The sequence below is a fragment of the Lampetra planeri genome, chromosome 28 (genome assembly GCF_965212315.1).
Source record: "Lampetra planeri chromosome 28, kcLamPlan1.2.h2, whole genome shotgun sequence".
NCBI classification, from domain to species: domain Eukaryota; kingdom Metazoa; phylum Chordata; class Hyperoartia; order Petromyzontiformes; family Petromyzontidae; genus Lampetra; species Lampetra planeri.
In genome coordinates, this window is record NC_136134.1 from 12,260,747 (window position 1) to 12,280,129 (window position 19,383).

The 19,383-nt window shown below is 45.8% G+C and overlaps 1 protein-coding gene across 1 annotated transcript; it reads left to right on the top strand.

The window, feature by feature from the left end:
* Positions 1-5,165: 5,165 nt before the first annotated feature.
* On the top strand, positions 5,166-18,886 carry LOC144728484 (uncharacterized). Its single transcript, XM_078607978.1, has 10 exons — positions 5,166-5,331; positions 5,929-5,991; positions 6,584-6,701; positions 7,281-7,374; positions 10,700-10,772; positions 12,933-13,033; positions 13,576-13,641; positions 14,072-14,556; positions 15,812-15,909; positions 18,190-18,886. The coding sequence occupies exons 1-10, from the start codon at positions 5,265-5,267 to the stop codon at positions 18,426-18,428; spliced, it is 1,404 nt and encodes a 467-aa protein (XP_078464104.1). The 5' UTR covers positions 5,166-5,264; the 3' UTR covers positions 18,429-18,886.
* The last annotated feature ends 497 nt before the right edge of the window (positions 18,887-19,383 follow it).

Sequence of the window (19,383 nt, forward strand, 5' to 3'; positions counted from 1 at the left end):
CATCAATGCGTGTGCAGTTTGTAAGGGCGCGGTGACACGGACCTATTGCATGTTCATCACGACGTCATTTTTACTTTGATGTCTCAACAGCGTGACGGAGATCGCGTGACGTCAGGGCTCTGCCTTTGTAGCGAGGGCTGTGAGTTGACGCCGAGGAGGGAGGAGGAGGCCCCTCGGTCCCCCACGTGGAGTGACGTCACCCGCTAATGAATATTAATTGTGGAGTGTGTCCATTTGGAGGACGGCACCTGCTCATGATTATTAATGAGGGGGGGTCCATGTGGAGGACGGAACATGTTCATGATTAATTATTAATGAGGGGGGCTGGTCGACGTGGAGTGACGTCACGAGCGTTGCACACAGACATGCTTGGCTCATTATAGTTGGTAATAATAATGGCGGGGGGGGGGGTGTCCATTTTGAGGACGCCACCTGCTCATGAATATTAATGAGGGGGGCTGTTCGATGTGGAGCGACGTCACTTGCGCATGATTATCAGTGAGGGGGGGGGTACTCCATATTGAGTGATGTCACCCGCTCATGCTTATTGAGGGTGGGGGGTGTCCATTTTGAGGACGTCACCTGCTCATGAATATTAATGAGGGGGGCTGGTCGATGTGGAGCGACGTCACGAGTGTGAAGGACAGACATTCCTGGGTGATTATCGTAGGTATGAGCATACAAATATGAGACATCACATTGGCCGTTAAAGATAGTGGGCTTAGACAGGACACTCCACTAGAAGGGATTGATGGCTGATGTTTCAGAATTAGAATCCTTATGTAAACTGGAGGAATCCGATGAGCTCTAAAGATATTCTTCACAGATGTCAAGCACGTTACAGCAGCAAACGATGTTTGACACTGCTGTCGGAATGGCAGTCAAAGCAGAGAATCGTCCGAAATAATACATCCACGCGGGTTGACAGAGCGATGACATCAGCTCGTATGCAGGTGCGGGGTGGATTGCCACATCGCAGCGGCTTGTGGAGGACTTCATCCAGCAGTGGATTGACCATGACTGCTGCTGATGATTAAATAAAAATACTCAAAAACAGCGGTGTTCTCAACTTTCTTGTTTATTCTGTCGACACTGCAGCCAAAGAGCGACTGATATCCGACCGGAACTCCCGCGTTGGTTTCTGCTGTGTGTGTTATATTTTCGAATCCTTACATGGTAACATATTCACAAGCGCGCCTGCATTGGTAGAGTTGAAAAGTTCAAAGTAGGGTTGAACGACCCAAAAACGATCAAACACAGACAAGTGAAACAGAACAGAGCTTGCCGAAACGAACAAAAGATCACAGGGCTTGGGCAATTGTTGGTGCGGCCTCTGGCTGCATTTTCGCTTGTCTGTGGTTTCCTACACATCCGTGTGTAAATTCTACAGCATTCTGAGATATAATTTGCATGATGCTGTATAAAAAAAAATGATTGTAACTATTGTTAAATAATCGATCCTCTTTCATTTATCAATGTAGAACGTAGCGCAATTCTAAATTTGGTAACTTTGGTTGATAACACAGGAACTAAATGGCCTACTCTTAAATTACTTCAGGGATCGTTAACATCCGCTGTGAGTGAAACGTACTATTTTATGATCAACATACCCGCAGTATTAACCAGGGCAGTCTTCCGGATTCAAACCAACAAAGGGCGAACGCGCTGCCGCTGGGCAATGTGACTGCCCATGATGATGATGGTGCTGGTGCCGATGATGGTGGTGGTTTGGAAGAGCGTTTCTGAGCATTTCTGAAGTCTTGGGGAGGGGAAACGCCTTAGCTTAAACAACATCAAAGGACAAGGTGAGGTTTAGCCTGATGGTGCTGCCGTGCCTCACATATTGCAGGAAGTGACCGCTCCTTGTGAGTCTTTCGGAGATCTTTGGTGGCGGTGAGAATGATTTTGGTGATCATGTCGAAGGATGGATACTGCTGATGATGGTTGCCTTGAAGATAGTTTTTTTTTGTAGATTAATTCACATAAACATATACAGTATGGTACAGGCGCGTGTCTGGTGGGGTGGTACTGTGGTCATAGGGCATTCCTGTTTTTGTATTGTTTGTTGTAACTTTCTGACCTGCCCCTATTGGACATGTGAAAAAAAGCTTCATAGCTCATTGGATTCTTCCAGATCTTATTTATTCACGATGTACTTACAAACAAATCAGCAGACTACCTGCTGGATCTCCTCACTGTTTCGAAGAACAAATGTGACCTAAGGTCTTCGCTCATTTACCAGCTTCACATTCCTTATTGCCGTACAAATACTGGAGGAAGGGCCTTTGCTATTGATGCCCCCAGAGTCTGGAATGCTATCGCCAATAAACTGCAACTTGGACCACTACCTGTGAGATCTTATCTCAAAACTGCTCTAGAGGAAGTAAAATAAAATAAAAATCACGACGTTTCGGAGGCAACACAAGTCTCCGTCATCAGGTGGGACCGTCACAGCCAGATTTGCTGCATCAAGTGAGGCAATGATTCAAGATGTAATCCCTTAAAAGCAAGTTGAGGGGGGAGGAGAGGGGGGCGGAGCTCATCAGAATCACATCTCCTTGATGCAGCAAATCTGGCTGTGTCGGTCCAATCTGATGACGGAGACTTGTGTTGCCTCCGAAACGTCGTGATTTTTATTTTATTTTACTTTCATTAATTTTAATGTTTTACCTACGTGACTTTACCGAAAAAAACCTAAGAATATGAATCATTGCAGTCACGAAAGCTTCAAATCTAGAATTTATGCTCTAGAGGAGTTGTACACCCCTAGCTGCCACTGCTATTCAGAATGGCCTGAAATCAAATGTATTGTTCCGGATGACCGCTGCAAAGTATGATCTTCAGTTTTGATTATAGTGTGCAGATTTTTAAAGTGTATTGAAACATGTTGATACTGCTACTGCTGCTGTTATGGAGTGACTCATGCAGCCAGCTATGGCTGCAAAGTTTGGTCGTACATGTTATGTTTTTCGTTTATTGTTAAATTTGAATCACAATTCCTATGATCACTGTTACATTGTTTTTATAGCTTTATTTTGATGATTTGGAAAATGTTTTGGTTTAGCCATGTTTTTTGTTGTAGTACAGAGTTAGCCTGATAACTTTAATCGAAATTGTCTTATGGTTGTTATTGCTTGACTTGCATCCCACTGGGATTTTTGCACGCAGCGTTGATATGCGGTGTTTTTTCTGGAAGACTTTGCAGTTTTTTTCTGGATTTTTCTGTTGCGTGTAGTCACTTTAAGATGTTCTTTGTTCGTGTTTTTGTTTGTTGCGGTTGCACCCGAGTCAAGAGCCGCTTGGCTCACAGGGCTATACCAAATAAATGAAACTGAAAAAATTAAACTGTCCATTATAATCATCTTCTTGGTTCTTTCGGTAAAGTCACGTAGAAGGGAAGTAATAAAATAATAAAAATAAAACATAATAAAACAATTCTCACGACGTTTCGGCCACAACGCAAGCAGTCCATTATAATGTAAATTGCCCCCACGAGTTGTACGGCCAGGGTTCCTCTGCTCGTCTGCGCTGCTGCACCGTTTACCACGCAGCGGGGAGAGCCGTGACGACTCCCATTCCTGTGACTACCCGCCCCCACTGGAAATCTCTTAAAAAGAGCTTCAGAGCTCATCGGATTCCTCCGCTATGAATACAGATTCTAATTCTGACTTCAGTGGCGATAGCGCCATTGCAGAATTAAACGAAGTGACGCTTGATTTGAAGCTTTCGTGATTGCAGGAATTACTCTTTGGTTCTTTCGGTAAAGTCACGTAGAAAGAAAATAAATTAAATAATAGAATACGACGTTTCGATTGCAACACAAGCAACCGTCATCAGGTAGAACTAAAATTGAGAGAGAGACAAAACACAGTGAAGGAAACGGCGTATTCTATTATTTAATTAATTTTCTTTCTACGTGACTTTACCGAAAGAACCAAAGAGTAATTCCTGCAGTCACGAAAGCTTCAAATCAAGTTTGAACCACCTCTACGGGGAGGATGTAAGTTGTTTTCTCTCTCTGTGTCTGAGGATGTAAGTCTGTGTGTCTCTGTCAAATTTCACACTTAACTTCAAATTTAGCAATCTTTGGAGAACGTAATCAACCAGGCTATGCGTTAACTGTTTGTTAGCCGACTCTGTGTTGCATATGCATTATATTTCCATTTTTTTTTCGAAGTTTGTTTTCTCAAACGGCCTATTTATCTCTTTAAAATTTACCAGGCTCTCATTCTCTCCCCTGTCCGCTTCGGGGTGGATTTCCACACATCTCTGGTTTATTGTGAAATTTCGGTCACAGTTCCTATGATCACTGTTACATTGCTTTTATGGCTTTATTTTGGTGATTTCGAAAAGTTTTTTGGTTTGGCCATGTTTGTTTGTTGTAGTACGGAGTAAGACTGATGGCCTTAATCTAAGTTGTCTTGTGGTTGTTGTTGTTGTTTGACTTGCATCCCACTGGAATTTTTGCACACAGCGTTGGTGTATGGTGCTTTTTCTGGAAGATTTTGCTGTTTTTTCCTGGATTTTTCTGTTTGCGCATAGTCACTTTAAGATGTTTTCTCGTTCGTGTTTTTGTTTTGTTGCGGTTGCACCCGATTCAAGAGCCGCATGGCTCACAGGGCTATACCAAATAAATGGAACTGAAAAACTGAAAACAATCTTTGGAGATAGCAATCAACCAGGCTATGCGTTAACTGTGTGTTAGCCGACTCTCTGTGTTGCATTGCTTTACATTTCCAAAATATTTGCTAAATTTTGTTTTCTCAAACTATTTCTCTCTCTAAAATTCACCAGGCTCTCATAGGGCCATTCGATCTTCTTTCCCTCGGTCGCTTCGGGGTGGATTCATTGACATGCTAATTTCTCTGTCCCAGCAGCTGCCCCAGCAGACCCACCTCTCTCTCTCTGCCCCCCACCTCTCTCTATTTAAGGCATCGACACAGAGGCATTGGGTCTCTGTGTGTCTATGTTGTGTCTCTCTCTGTATGTCTCTCTCTGCTTGTGTGTCTGTCTGTGTGTCTCCGTGTCTGTGTTCTGTCTCTCTCTCAATCTTAGTTTTACCTGATGACGGTTGCTTGTGTTGCAATCGAAACGTCGGACTCTATTATTTGATTTATTTTCTCTCTCCGCGACTTTACCGAGAGACGCACAGAGGAAGTGACGCGCTCTCAACCCGGACGCGACGCGGCGCTTCCGGCCGCGCCCGAAGCAGAAGGAGCGAGGAGAGCGGAGACGGCGGCGGCAGCAGCAGCGGCAGCAGCGGGATGGCGGCCATGGACGCGGCCATGGACGCGAGCGTGGACCAGGCTCACTTGCCGAAGGTGGAGGAAGGTGAGGAGAGCACGAGATCAGGACGAGATCGTGGCCAGCGCCTGAGAGTCGGAGCTCGATCCCCCCCCCCACTTGGCGCCCACTTCCGCGTGCGGAAATGGAGGCCGCGTTTGTTTACAAGGCGAGCGTGCGGCGTGAGGGGTGGGACGTGCAGACTGGCGGCCACCTGCGGCGATCCATCGTCTGGATTGTGGGAGGCGGTCGCAGATCCACCATTGTTGTAGGAGGCAGTCGCCCTCCACTGACAGCCGTGAGCTGAGGAGCGACGTTCACGACAACGATCCGAGCTGCGGGCGACTAAGAGGCAGCAACATGGCACAGTGGGGGCACAGGTCTATGTTCTGTGTCGTATAACCTCTTGCCAAATAAACCTTCGATTCTTCACGTGGCCTAAATGTGCACCTAGCCTGGCACAAGCACTGTGACGACATCATCGCTATTTAGTGGAGAACGGCGGTTGTTTTCTCACCCGTGAATGGTAAGGGTTTGAAAATGATGGCACTAAACTCGCAATAACTTTACTCTTCCTTTTTCATGTTCAACAATTGTCCTCAATTACATGGTGTCCGAGTCCGTAATTAAGTGTTTTTGTTGCAGTAAAGAAAGAATTCTCTGTGCTGGAGGATGGAGTACTTGCTCACCATCTACAAAAGCAGGAGAGTACGTCTGCATGCATATACGCATCCACTTGGATACATCCATTATAATTTCAAGGACGAATAGAATCCACGAAATACGAATCGCAGCAAAAATGTGCGTTCATGGATCTGTGCTTGTGGCAAGAGATTGTGTTTTTTCAGAGGTTCGCGATTTGAATCTGGCAGGCCACCCTAGTTAAGTGTGGAGTGTATTAACCGTCAAATACTACGCGCCATCCGCTTCATGGTGAACGTGTTTTTGATCTCTTGACTGCATTCGAAGAAGATTAGAGCATTGTGTGCCGTGTGATGGTCCAAAGTTGCCGAAATTAAAACAATACTCGCAAATGCCTGAATTGGGAAGACCTCACAATCGTCGCCCCAAATGTGAACCTGAGAAGTGTGGTAACAATAATATAGTGAAAACACGATATTATTATTTACACTATGAGACCTCCTTTACCAGTGGCAAAATATAGTAATAGGTATAAAGGTGTCAGTTTTTGTACTAGTTGAAAGGGTAAAAACCTATTACTATATTATTGTTACTACACTTCTGGGAGCCACGAGGTGATTTGTGTGGCTCAGCAGCCTCGTGTCCTGTTCTCATGCAGTTGAGGATCACTACGCCTCCAACGTGGTGAAGAGCCGCCTCGCGGCGGGCGACGTGCGTTTGGCGCGACAGCTGCAGGAAGCGGAAGCGCAGCGGCAACGTCTAAATCGGCTGACGATGTGAGTGTAGGAACACGAGTGGAGCCGACATGGGGGAGAGAGAACAGTCGATGTTTGCATGTGAGGGTGGAGGAGAGAGCGCAGTGGATTTCCCAGGGTGGAGTGAGGGATGTCTGTGTGTGGGGAGCTGTAATGTCGTGGATAGTATGCTGCGCAATGAATCCGGTGACCGGAGTTCAATTCCTGCTCACAGCCAAGCCAGTGACGATTATCTGAACTGGTCCTGGGCTTTCTATAGGACGAATCGGCCTCAAATGAGTACTTGGTGTGGTATGCAAACATTGCCATTGGCGAGACAAAGGCGTTTAGGCGTGGTGGTGGCCTCCCACCCCCTTGTATACCGTACTGGCCTTTATAGGTGCTGACTAACAGCACTTGCCTCAAGAGTTTAAGCCTATAATGGCAATCTTTGTTTTTGTGAGGATGCGTGGAGTACAGTGAGAGCGAGATGGATGTTGGTGTGAGGAGTGAGAAGAGACGGTGGTGGATGTATGTGTGATTAGGGTGGGTGAGAGTCAGGAGGAGGGAGGAAGGTGGAATGCCTTTCAGTTGATTGAGGGGATGTCTGTGTTTTTTCAGCGAGGAGCGAGATGCTCACGTTGCCATGGAGCTACAGCAGCAGGAAGAGCGGGCGCGCGAGGAGGAGCGTCGGGAGCGAGAGCGGCAGGATGCGGTGGGTGCACGAGAACATACGGTGACACTGCAGTCGGAGCACATGGGAAATGATGATCGTGTTGAGCACAAGCCCCTGCTGGAGTAGGCCCTGCACCATCAAAAGTCCCATTGGACCACCCAGGTTTACTCTCGTCCTACGGTGTAAAATTTTACAGGCAGAAATTCGCATCGGCTCAGAAATCGCTTAGTGCGAAACCTGAACTATCTTTATTGCATCCCAGACCGATCGCAAAGATGGATGCCAATCAGTGGTTGCTAGGGATTGCGTCATAACTCCCCCTACATCAGCCAATCAGCTGCCAGGAAAACAATCCTGATGGAATATGGCTGCTGTGACATTATTGCTCCATGCATTCAGTCAGGCTGTGTGATTTTTTTGTGCATTTTTGCGTGTGCAAGTGCATGTAATTGTTAAATTGTGTTACTTTGCCTGGGAATGTATATGTATGTGAGTGCATTTTCTCGTGTGTTTGTATTGTGTGCCGTGCTGGCCTTAATAGGTGCTCGCCAGAGGTCGCAAACGGGTTTTGATTCCTTACCCGTACCCGGCCGCACCAGGGTCGAAAACGGATACCCGGCTACCCGTACCTGGCCGGGTATCGGGTAGGGTACGGGTACCCGATTGCGACCTCTGGGATGAAGCCATGTTGCAGGCGCGGGTGAATTGATTCTAGGAACTTGAATTGTGAGAAGAGACAAGACGTTGGGAAATGAGTGACAAACGGTTACTCACCAGTGACTCACGGCCTACCCGTACCTGGCCGCACCAGGGTCGCAAACGGGTACCCGTACCCGGTCGGGTACGGGTAGCTGGGTATCGGGTAGGGTACGGGTATCGGGTACCCGGTTGCGACCTCTGGTGCTCGCTAAGAGTGTGTTATAAGGCTATGTCTGTTTATGACGGTGTGTGTCTGTACGGGGGAGTATTTGTATGTGGGTTTGGAGGGGGGGGTGTTTGTGTGTTATTTTTAGTTTGTGTGTGTATGTCTGTGTATATTGTAGGGAGTAGTTGTGTATGTATGTTAAACTTCTTTCGCACCGTACATAGCCACCCGCTAACCACTATGCTAATAGTGTAGTGGTTAGCGTGCTGCGCTATGAACCTGGCAACCTTATTTCGATTCCTGCTCGCGGCCACCACCAGTGACAATTATCTGAACCGGTCTTGGGCCCTCCCCTAGGTTTACTCGGCCTCAAATGAGTACCTGGTGTGGTGTGTAACCATCACTGCTGGGGAGACAAAGGCAGTCATGGTGCTGGCCACCAACCCTCTATTATACTTTTCCAGCCTTCACTAGGTGCTCGCTAACAGCACTTGCCCCAAAAGCCTGTTAAAGGCTATACTGGGTATCTTTGCCTTTGTGATAATGTGTGTGTTTATTTGTGTGAGGGCACGTGTTTAATGGACGTGAGTAATGGCGGAATTAACGAATTCCCCTTGCATAAATCCCGTATGGAATCTTGGCGTACCCAATTTGTAGAATTGCGTAAGCCGTTTGCTACTCGGACTCTTGGTTTATGCTGAGGCTTGAGTGAATGCATTGAATAATAGTGATGTCTTCAGACATGTATAGGTTTGACTAGACTAAGCCCGCGATGTAGAGCATTTGTGCCCAACCTGTGGACCACAGAAACTGGTGGACATCAAGGCCATGGGAGATGTCCCGCTGAACTATTGCAGATACTATGATTTATTTATGCAATACACCTAAACTATTTTACTGCCCATTGCACATCTTTTCAGATTAGCCAAAAAAAACATTTTAAAACCTATTTCTGGTGCGACTGCGTGTGTGACTTCATCACCAGGTGTTGCTTAAGTCGTCCTCCGTCCACCTGGTCTCCGTAGACTACAGAGGGTGGAGAGGGCGACTAAAGCAGCAACTGGTGAAGTCACATGCACAGTGACAGCTGAATAAGCTTAAATAATTAATCTTAATCGAAGCTGAGGAAACCTGACATCTAAATCATTTGCTATTATGGCTTTTTAATTCAAATGTATGATGCTTTTCGAGTAGGTTTCATTTTTTAAAGTGTGTTATTGGTGTGTGATCGTCTGCGGACATTTATTGAGGGTTAACTTCGTCTGTGGGTCCAGAATGGCTTGGGATCCACTGCTGTAGAAAATATTAAAATATTGTATCTCTTTCCCAAGAGTCAACAACTTGCAGGACGTTGTGATCTAAAAGCTCATGCTTACAATGGCAGATATTACCTTTAATGATGATCGTGATTTGTTTTTGATATAGTGCCCCATGTACCGGGGTGTCTCAGAGCGCTTTACATCACGTCTCAAACATTGATAGGATACCTCCAGTGGCCACTGTACTTGTGCGCACAAGGTGATACAACTCCTGGCCTGAAAATATGAATTAATCTGCCAGTAGTGGGTGTCAATTACTTTGTGTAATTGCAATGTATTAATTTATATTGTCTGACATTTTAGTTCTATAAATAAGAAAATGGACTTGAGAATTCACCGCATACAATGTACACCTACCGAACGGTGCAGTCATGCACAGAAGGTCAAACACCTAAAGGATTCTCAATATTAATTGTGTTTATTGCCTGAGGCTTGCAGAGCCAAGCTAAGGTACCATTAGGATACTCGGTGTTCAACATTCATTCCTAAAACGTCTTCGGCTGTCAATCGCGAATGATGACGACAGGAGAACAGCTAGCACTTCCCTGCGCTCTGGTGGGATGAGAGACCAGCCCTTGAAATGTAGATAATAACTGCAGGGATTTTTTGTTTTCAATCTACTGAGATTTTACAGATCTACAGTGGGAACGAGCATCGATTCAACTGAACACCAGTCGAGCTCAAAAAAACAACGTAATGCATGGTTGTCTTAAGCAGCATTGCCATTTAATATATTTTTTCTTAAAATTACTTTTTTATGACATAACCAGTTGTGATCGATCTTCTAAAAAACCTTGATGTTGCTCATTAACTTTGAGACCGTGAGACAGACTTAATTATAAACACATTCCTGCGGAGGGAGCTGGTAGGAACGTTGGGTTGCTCTGTCAATGACCAGGGTCAACGGCGGCGTGGTGTATTCCGCTAATATGGCCAACTGTGAGGGCGGGCACAAGCCGGCGTGAGTAGGTTAAACGTTGAGTTTTATAAGGGCACCACGGGTGACTAGCCCCTCTCCACCCATCCCCACCCCACCCAGCCCTCTCCACCCAGCCCCACCCCTCCCATTTTTGGATGCACGATGGACGGACGGACACACTAATCCCCTGTGGCCTGGTGTAACCAGGAGGTTCCTACCAGTAACATTGGGATGTAAACGTGTGTGCGTGTATGGATGCAGAGGGTAGCGCGCAGGCTGCAGGAGGGGGAGCGTAGAGGTCGCCACGCAGACTCGGCCGCGCATCCATCCCCAGGTGAGAAGGGCCCCGCATTGATCTCCATACAAGTGGTAGGGGTGCTGACATGGCCGAGCAGGAGCGCTTTGCCACTCGTTTACGGAGATTTTCTTTTCGAATCCGACAGGCTACCCTGGTTAATACTGCGGATGTATGAACCATACTGCGGGTGTATTAACCATGATACACTCGTTCTGCTTCGCAGTGCACCTTAGATCCTGTTGTCATTCGAATAAGAGTAGGCCATTGTGTTGGTGTCATGGTCCGAAGTTGCCAAATTATACACAAATAACTTTCATTTGAAAATAGCAATCATCGCCCTCGACTGCAAACGCTTATCAGGACACTTTTCAAAAAGTCTTGTCTGAGGCTTTCCTTGCTAAACAAGTGTAACAATACAATTATACAAATGCATTAAAAAAATCTGTCTTGTTTGTATAATTTTCCTCCATTAATGCAGTTGTGTTCTCTTCATTTACCTAATTGACCATATAATTTGCATAAAATGAGCATAACATTCCTCCACATTATTATGCACGAATCTAATCTTTCCGAATCCATGTAAATCAATCCGTATATATCATTGAGCACACCCCTGATTTAAAATCCGGCTGGGTGGCTCAGTGGTAGCGGGAGCAGCTTGCAATTGCAAAGTTGCGAGTTGAAATTCTGTTTGGGGGGTTGATTCAGTCCGCCAACCCTCTAGGGTCAATAAAATATACTCGCCTTTTGCCCGTTCAAGGACGGCTGTATTGCAGTAAATCTGAAACTTGCAAGCGAAAAGCAGACCGCGACGTGATATTCATTGCATCCATTCGTGTGCAATTTGTAAGGCCGCGGTGACCGACCTATTTCATTTTAAAGGTTATAATCCCTTGTTCATCATGACGTCCTTCTTACGTCTCAATAGCGTTACGGAGATCGCGTGACGTTAAGGTTCTGCCTTTGTAGTGAGGGTTTTAAGTTGACGCTGAGGAGGGGGGAGGAGGTGCTTCGCCCCCCCCCCTTCCATGTGGAGTGACGTCAATGGAGGGGAGGGGGTGTCCATTTGGAGGACATCACCCGCTCATGATTATCAATGAGGGATGGGTCCATGTGGAGGATGTAACTTGTTCATGATTATTAATGAGGGGGGCTGGTCGACGTGGAGTGACGTCATGCACGTTACGCACTGACACTCTTGGGTAAATATAGTAGTAAATACGGGCAGTCCTCGGCTTACAAATCTGTTTCGTTCCCGAGACCCATTTGTAAGTCGAAACACTAATACACTGTTTTTAAATGCCCACATCGTCAGGGTTATGAAATGTGTTACAGTTCAACAAATTTGGAAGCAGTGTTAAACTCCTAATTAAGAATAAATATTGTAAAAAAAATATTGTATAGTCAATAAAACTAAATTAGGTAACATAAATAGAAAAAAAAAACCTGTTTTATATTCACTTACCTTGAGTCCTGCTGCTGGCTTGCTTGTCAGAAGAAGGGCAGTGTGTCCCCACAATTGCACGCACACATACACACATGGAGCACACAGACACACGGGAGCACACACAGACAAAGACACGCACACACCCCAACGACAACAATCGTTTGTATGGCCTTAACAGACTGTTGGGGCAAGTGGTGTTCAACGAGCAGCGCGAAGACTGCCTGTACCGCATAGTGGGAAGCCAACAGTGTTTGTCCTATGGATTGCCTTGCTCCAGCTATAGGAAAGTGGTGTTTCCACCACTGGCTGTAAATGGGAGATGCACTGCCTCTGCTCATTTGAACAGGGCACCACTTTGATTTTTGAATTTTAAATAAGGGTTGCATCTTTAAACCCCAAAGGCTGACAAAAGACATGAGTGCCTTGACCCTAATTCTCACTTACATAAGATGTGCAGCTGTTACAGCTGGAGTACATTCTATATGAACTGACAGTTTCCACCATTTAATAATGAATGTCGTTGTGTTTGGCTAGCTGTCATGTTCATTGAATAATTTGTAGATTAAAAGTTTTTGAGTGTCGTGTTTGCAGTGTAAGTGTGTATGGCCGTGTGAGTGTGTTCGTGTTAATTGCAGTGGTGCGGTTGCACAACACCCGGCACCCTGGATATCCTTGCAAAAGAAGTGTTCCATCTCAAGGGCATTTGAAATAAACAAACTAGTGTGGTGTGGGTCTGTGTGCTTTACTAGTACGGGACCAAGTGGGCTATGTGGAAGAGGGGGTGGTGACTGAGGAGATTGAGCTTGACGATGCGGAGCTGGCAAGGAGACTGCAGCAGCAGGAGGAGCAGGTGAAACGGCCGAGTGAGAACCTGTGACGACGCCTCATTGGAAACGATGAGGTGGTAAAGTGCCTAGCGGTAGTGTGAACGCTGTTTGTTGCAGCGGTGTTTGTGCTTTGTATCCAGAAGGCCACCCTGGTTGATACTGCTTTGGATATTAACCATAACGTACTTTGCGCTACCTGGTTCACATTGGACGTTTAAGGTCCTGTGATGTCATTGGAAGAAGAATAAGCAATTGTGTGCCAGCATCATGGGTTGCTGCTCCTGACATGGTGATCTGGCTTGACCACTTGAATGTGAAATTGTAGTTGTTGCTCTACACCATACGAAAGAAGAAGAATGGGCCAGGTTTTAAACATCTGTTTTAACAAGGGTTGTAATGTTTTATTTCTTTATTTTAATATCAGCAATTTCTACAAAAGTTTTTGGAGGAGACCTTGGTTGCTTATGAAATCCCTTGGTTGCTTATGAAATCCCTTGGTTGTGTATTATTTGTTTTTATCCCTTTACGCAAATGCAAGTCTTGTCCTGTTTGCATTTCTCCCCAGAGGGCATGGAAGGCTCACCGGGCAGCCGATGCGGGGCTCAGGGCTGCAGTATTGGCTCAGGATGAGGTTAACAAGTTATCTGAACCAACTTCACATCTCACCTGTGATTTGTGAATCGGCATCCGTTTGCTTTTATGAAAACTTAACAATCTTTTTTTCTGTTTAAGTTGCTTTTGGAATGATTTTCATTAGGTTTTACAATTCAAGATGTATTAAGTATACCGTCGTGTATTGGCAAAGAACTAAGTTATGAATTCGATTTCTGCGGCGTATATATTAATGATCGTGGTTTATTTTGTTATACAGCGGCATTCATGGTAGTTGTCTTCTCAAATTGCTGTAGAACTTAACACGCTTAGTTTTGGCACAGGTGCGGGAAGCCACAGACAAGCGGCGATGATTGCCCATGCTCTGGGATCCTATACTGGGCTGTTTGGCCAACTCAAGTGTTTATACACTGAACAATATAAAACACGTGTCTCTGTTTCTATCCCAGGAAATCGCCAAGTTTATCCAAGAGAAGGAACTAAAGAGTCTCAAACAGAAAGAGAAGACATCGGTGAGGGCGAGAGAGAAAGGAGAGATGGAGAAAGAGAGACACAGAGACCCAAGAAAGGAGAGCGAGTGGGTGCGGGAGAGGGAAGCGGGGAGGGAGAGACAAGAGTGGGAACGAGAGAGGGAGGAGCGAGCAAGGGGGGAGAGACACGGTGACCCGCGTAAAGAGATCGAATGGCAAAGGGAGAGAGAGGCGAGGAAGGAGATTGACACTGGTGAGAGGAGAGAGCAGGAGAGGCTGAGAGACAGACACAGGGATCTGAGTAAGGAGAGTGATCATGAGAGACATATGGAGGCACGGGGATATAGGGAGGGGGGGAGAGAGATGCACGGGGAGAGAACCCCGGGAAGGGAGAGGAGAGAGCCTGTGTCTGTGAGGACTGCTGATGAGAGAAGCGGTGGCGATTCCCAGAGAAGACCGCCAAGGTGAGCGCACTTCCTCTCCCCCCCCCCTCTCTCTGCTTCCCTTCTTTCAGGTATCCCTCTCCCTGCTGCTTCTCGCCCTGCTCCCCCGCTCCCCCAGATCTCACGAATTCACTCTGGCAACCAGTTGTGGCCTCAATCACTTATTTGTCAATATTACCATGGTTACTGTTTCCATGAGCTTCGCACAATGATTCCTGCAATGTTGGCTTGGTCTACCAGACCAATTGTTTATTCTCATCCACAGTGGGCAACCACCACACTGCAGGTCAGAACACTTATCTTGGCTTATTCCTTGCCCTTCACTCTGGAACTCCCCCCCCTCTCCATCATCCATTTTCCCAAAGCTCTTCTTTCTAAGAAATTGTGTAACCGCCCCTAAAAAAACTATAAATAATATTGTTAAGCTAATACCTGTGGATATCACCTGCTATGACTTGAATCATAAACATGGATATTGACAAGGAAAATTAAATAGAAACTGACAAGTACACAGACATACAAGGAAGTATGGAGCACTACATGCTTGGAATTACACTGAGAAACACAAACGTGGATTAGAGAATCAATGCAAGTTAGAGTACTGTTAAACACTGGGGATGTCAACACTCGGTAAAGTAGAATAGTACCTGTCAAATAAGATGGTCCAAAAATGTGTAGTTAAATCTTTTTTCCATGGTTAATAACATCTTTCCAATGATTACTCAGTTTGTACCCATCATCACGGTTGAAGTGATGTCTGTGTTTGTATATCTGGATGGCTTCGTGTACAAACCTTTGATGGTAGCCAGAAGGTTTGCAGAGCACCTTGGTCTCGGAAAAGACATCTTATTGCCTTAATAAAAATTGGCTTGGGAAAAAGAAATCACGATATGGGATGCTGGTTGGTGGTCAAGACTAGAGACGGAGTAGCAGCCAAATGGAACAATGCCCAAAAGGATGTCCACTACGGAGATGGAGCAATAAAATGAGCTCATGTGCTGCACCCAGATGGATTGTTTAATCGCAAGACCGTAAGAGATTGTCACAGCCTGGGGATGCCTCCATGTATCAGTGGGAAGGTCATGGGTTGATAATGTTGGTGGGAAACCCACAGTGGTTTTCCTATGGATAGACTCATCTCTGCCATATGCATGTGTAATTTCTACCGTTAACTCGGAACGCTTAATTTAAGCAGGAAATTATTGATGATTTCCTCTTAAGAGGCAGTGGATTTCAACAAAACATGAACATTGCCATAATTATTGTGGCTCTGCAGGCCGCCTCCACCAAAGAACATTGCGGAGGAGCTGGACCCGACATTTGATAAGCGACCAATGAAGAGGCCGCCCCGCCCTGCCGCGCCCCCCTCGCACGGTACGTTTCGTGTGTGTGTAGCTGTGTGTGCCTGTGCATTGTGTTTCTCTGTGTGTGTCTGGGGGAGCGGGAGTATAGCCGTGAGTGCATTGCAACTAACCCGGCCACCTGAGTTTCATGCCTGCTTACAACCACCATTGATGACGAATATCTGAACTGGTCCTGGGCTTCCTGTAGGTCAACTCAGCCTTAAATAAGTACCTGGTGCAGTCTTTGACATCATATTTGGGAGACAAAGGCGGCCGGGTGCAATGCTGGCCACTTACGCCCTCGTGTGCGGTGCTGGCCTTAATAGATGCTCGCAAACAGCACTTGCCTCAACAGTCTGTTAAAGGCTAAAGGAGGGAACTTTGCCTTTGTGATTGCATCTGTGTGTCTGTCTCTGTTTTGCCATAAGCTCCACAAAAAATAAGCACGTGCCTAGGTATTTATCATCGAATGCTTCACCCCCTCTGCTCCTCAAGAGTGATGGGGTAGTTGTGGGGAGAGTGGAGACGTTTGTGTACCTAGCCAGTGTGCTTCTGGCAAACTCCGGTTTGGCAGTGGAGGTCTCACTCCGAATCAGACGAGCGGCACCTTTCCATCAGCTGCATAACAAATGTGTAGAAGCTACCTGGCCTATCGCTCCATCCGAAGCTCCGTGTCTTCTCAGCCATAGTTATGTCCTCTCAGCCATAGTTATGTCCTCGCTTATCTATGCTTGCAAAACTTGGACCCCTTTGATGGAACATCTATGTCGGTTTGAAAAATCCAGGATAACCTGCCTACAACCCACCCTGGGCTTTACCATGAGTTGTGTTCTATTATTTTTTGTTGAACTAGGATCCAAATCGGAAACAAAGCATCCTTGCCTGTAGGATTGGCAGTTCAAGAGCATTGATTTACGCAAGCTTGACTGCTGATGAGACACTGAATGTTGAAACCTATCCCCAGTTGCTTGTCTTGAATCAATACTGCTAATATTATGCATTCCCATTTAAGCCGTGCGGCGATGGGTTGTGTAAAAATACTTTATTAAAAAAATGTATGTGGAGAGTGTGCAGGAGAAATTGTCTGCTCATTTTCTTGTATTTGGTGGTCTCTGGTTTAGGGTGTTTCATAAGATGGACCCAATTTCAAAGCAGTATACAGATAGTCCCTGAGTTACGATGGTCCGACTTACAATGGCGATAGCGATACGACAAAATTGTAAAATATTTCAAATTTCGCGCGGTAGGCAAACGCAGCAGCGTACGAGGTACGAATACTGTACGTTGGGACGTTGCCGGGATGTACGCATCTCCCGCCTTTCTATTAAATTGCAGTTCATATAGGTAGGCGAAGAATTTACCTTGTATTTTATTGTGCAATAGAGTATTGTAATTAATAAATACATACAGTATATAGTTTATACAGTACGGTACTGTAAATTGCTCTGTTTTGCTAAATTATCACCATTCTTTAAGACTCCTGGGTAGGCTAGGCCATCTTCGACTTACGATATTTTTGACTTACGATGGGGTTGTCGTAACGCATCTCCATCGAAAGTCGAGGACTACCTGTATTTTACGATGGTAACATGTTACAATTACACTAAAAGTTACAAACGGTTTAATAAGTTATCAAGTTTTACTAACCATTTTATAAATGCTCTGTGCCCTCCACCTGCTGTACGGACAACATCGAGAAGATAGTTAAATTAGTCCCAAACGCCTCTCTTCTCACGTTTTCCTCTGAGGTGCGTGGTTGCCCTGTGCTCTTACCCTTGCATAAATCGTCTGTGTCCTCAAATTGTCGCTACCAACGACGAATGCTCTTTGACATTGGTGGATCAAAACGCCGTTGAAACGCACGCTGCACCACAATTACGGATTCAGTCTTGCTGAACTGCAGAACACAAAACGCCTTGTGTCACCATCTTGCGAAAGACTGAGTCTAGGGGCTGTTTGTGCGCTGGGAGAGGCATCTAGTGGTAATCATTTGAAACTGTATGCCCCGCCCACTTTATGCCCTGCCCTCTCTAAGCCCTGCCCTTTCAAGTGGTAAGAGTTTCATTCATGGGCGGTTTGTGGTTGCAGAGATATAGCCATTTCAAATCGGGTCCATATTTTTGAAACACCCTGTATATTTGGTGGTTTTTGCTCTGATTTCTATTTGCCTCATTGTTGTGCTTTGTTTTTATGTTATTTCTTTTGTCATTTCGGTGACCCAGGTCAGTCACTCTTCAAATGAGACAATCGCAGTCTCTTGAGTCATCGCCTGGTTAAACAAACTTGAAACACTTGGCTGTGTCCCTTGTAGACCGAACACAAGGCCATCCTATTGGCAGCCCACCCGCACACACAGCCAGCGATGAACATCACGTCAACCGGAGCTGGTCGAGAGATGACACTCACGGAAGCCAGCCGGTGGAACCAGAAGGGGCAGCTGCCTGGGATGCAAGAGATCAAGGGCCGAGGTGGGAGAGAGGAGGGAGAGTGCTGACAGGAGAGGGTGAAGACCGAAGTCGGAGCAAGAAAGAAAACTGCAAGCAGCAGTGAGAGGCCTCCGAGTTTCCCACGCTCAGCAAAGTAAACACCATAGTGCTCAGCTTTACCAGCAGTATTACTCGTGTGCATAGTGTGTGTGTGTGATCAACAACGTCTTGTTTATATTTCTAGTGAATGTTCTGTGCAGCAAGTGCATTGAACCATCGCGAGCTGTGCCACAATTGGTCGCACCGTCCCTCGTGCCGGCGCTTGATTGGCACGGCAGTGTTACGTGTTCTGTGTTTAGTGGACCACACCTTTGCCAGTGTGTAAGTGTGGCGTGCGCGCATTTGACCAGCATTCCCATTGTGTGGACACCCGCACAGGATGGCCAGTGTCTTATCTGTGATGTCAGTTTTTCTTGCCTTATTTTTTACGCTTCAATAGGATATTGTACCGATTGTAAAATAACGATGCCTTTTATTTTTAGACACCATAACAGCCAAAATATCATGCGCTTTTTTCAACGAGCTTGTGATCGGTGTTTTTTGTGTGTGTTCAGAAGCGAGTGTCAAGCAGAGGGGATGCATTTCTTGTGGTTGGGCTGTGTGGTGTGGAATCATTTTGGGATGGGTATCCCAATGCTGACATCGTAAATCAGTCATTAGCAGAGAGCACGTCAAAGCTTGGCGATACAGTATATAAAAGCAAACTCTTTATTTTATTTAACCTGGGAAGGACGCAGGAAACCGGGATGAATTGAATTTTCAAGAGTGACCTGGGCCACCAAAATGACAAGTAACAGCATAAAACACGAAGTACAGCAATGAAGCAAATATAAATTGGTGAAAAAACAACCTTTACAGAAATTGAAAGTGCCAAAACATAAATCATTAAATTATTGAATGTATGCCATTGCACTTGATGATTCTCCTTTAAGGCCCAAACTAAGTCTATGGGCATTATTGTCAGGTAAGAGATTTAGTAATTCAACAAAAAAGCACTGGACTTTGAGAAGGCAGGAACT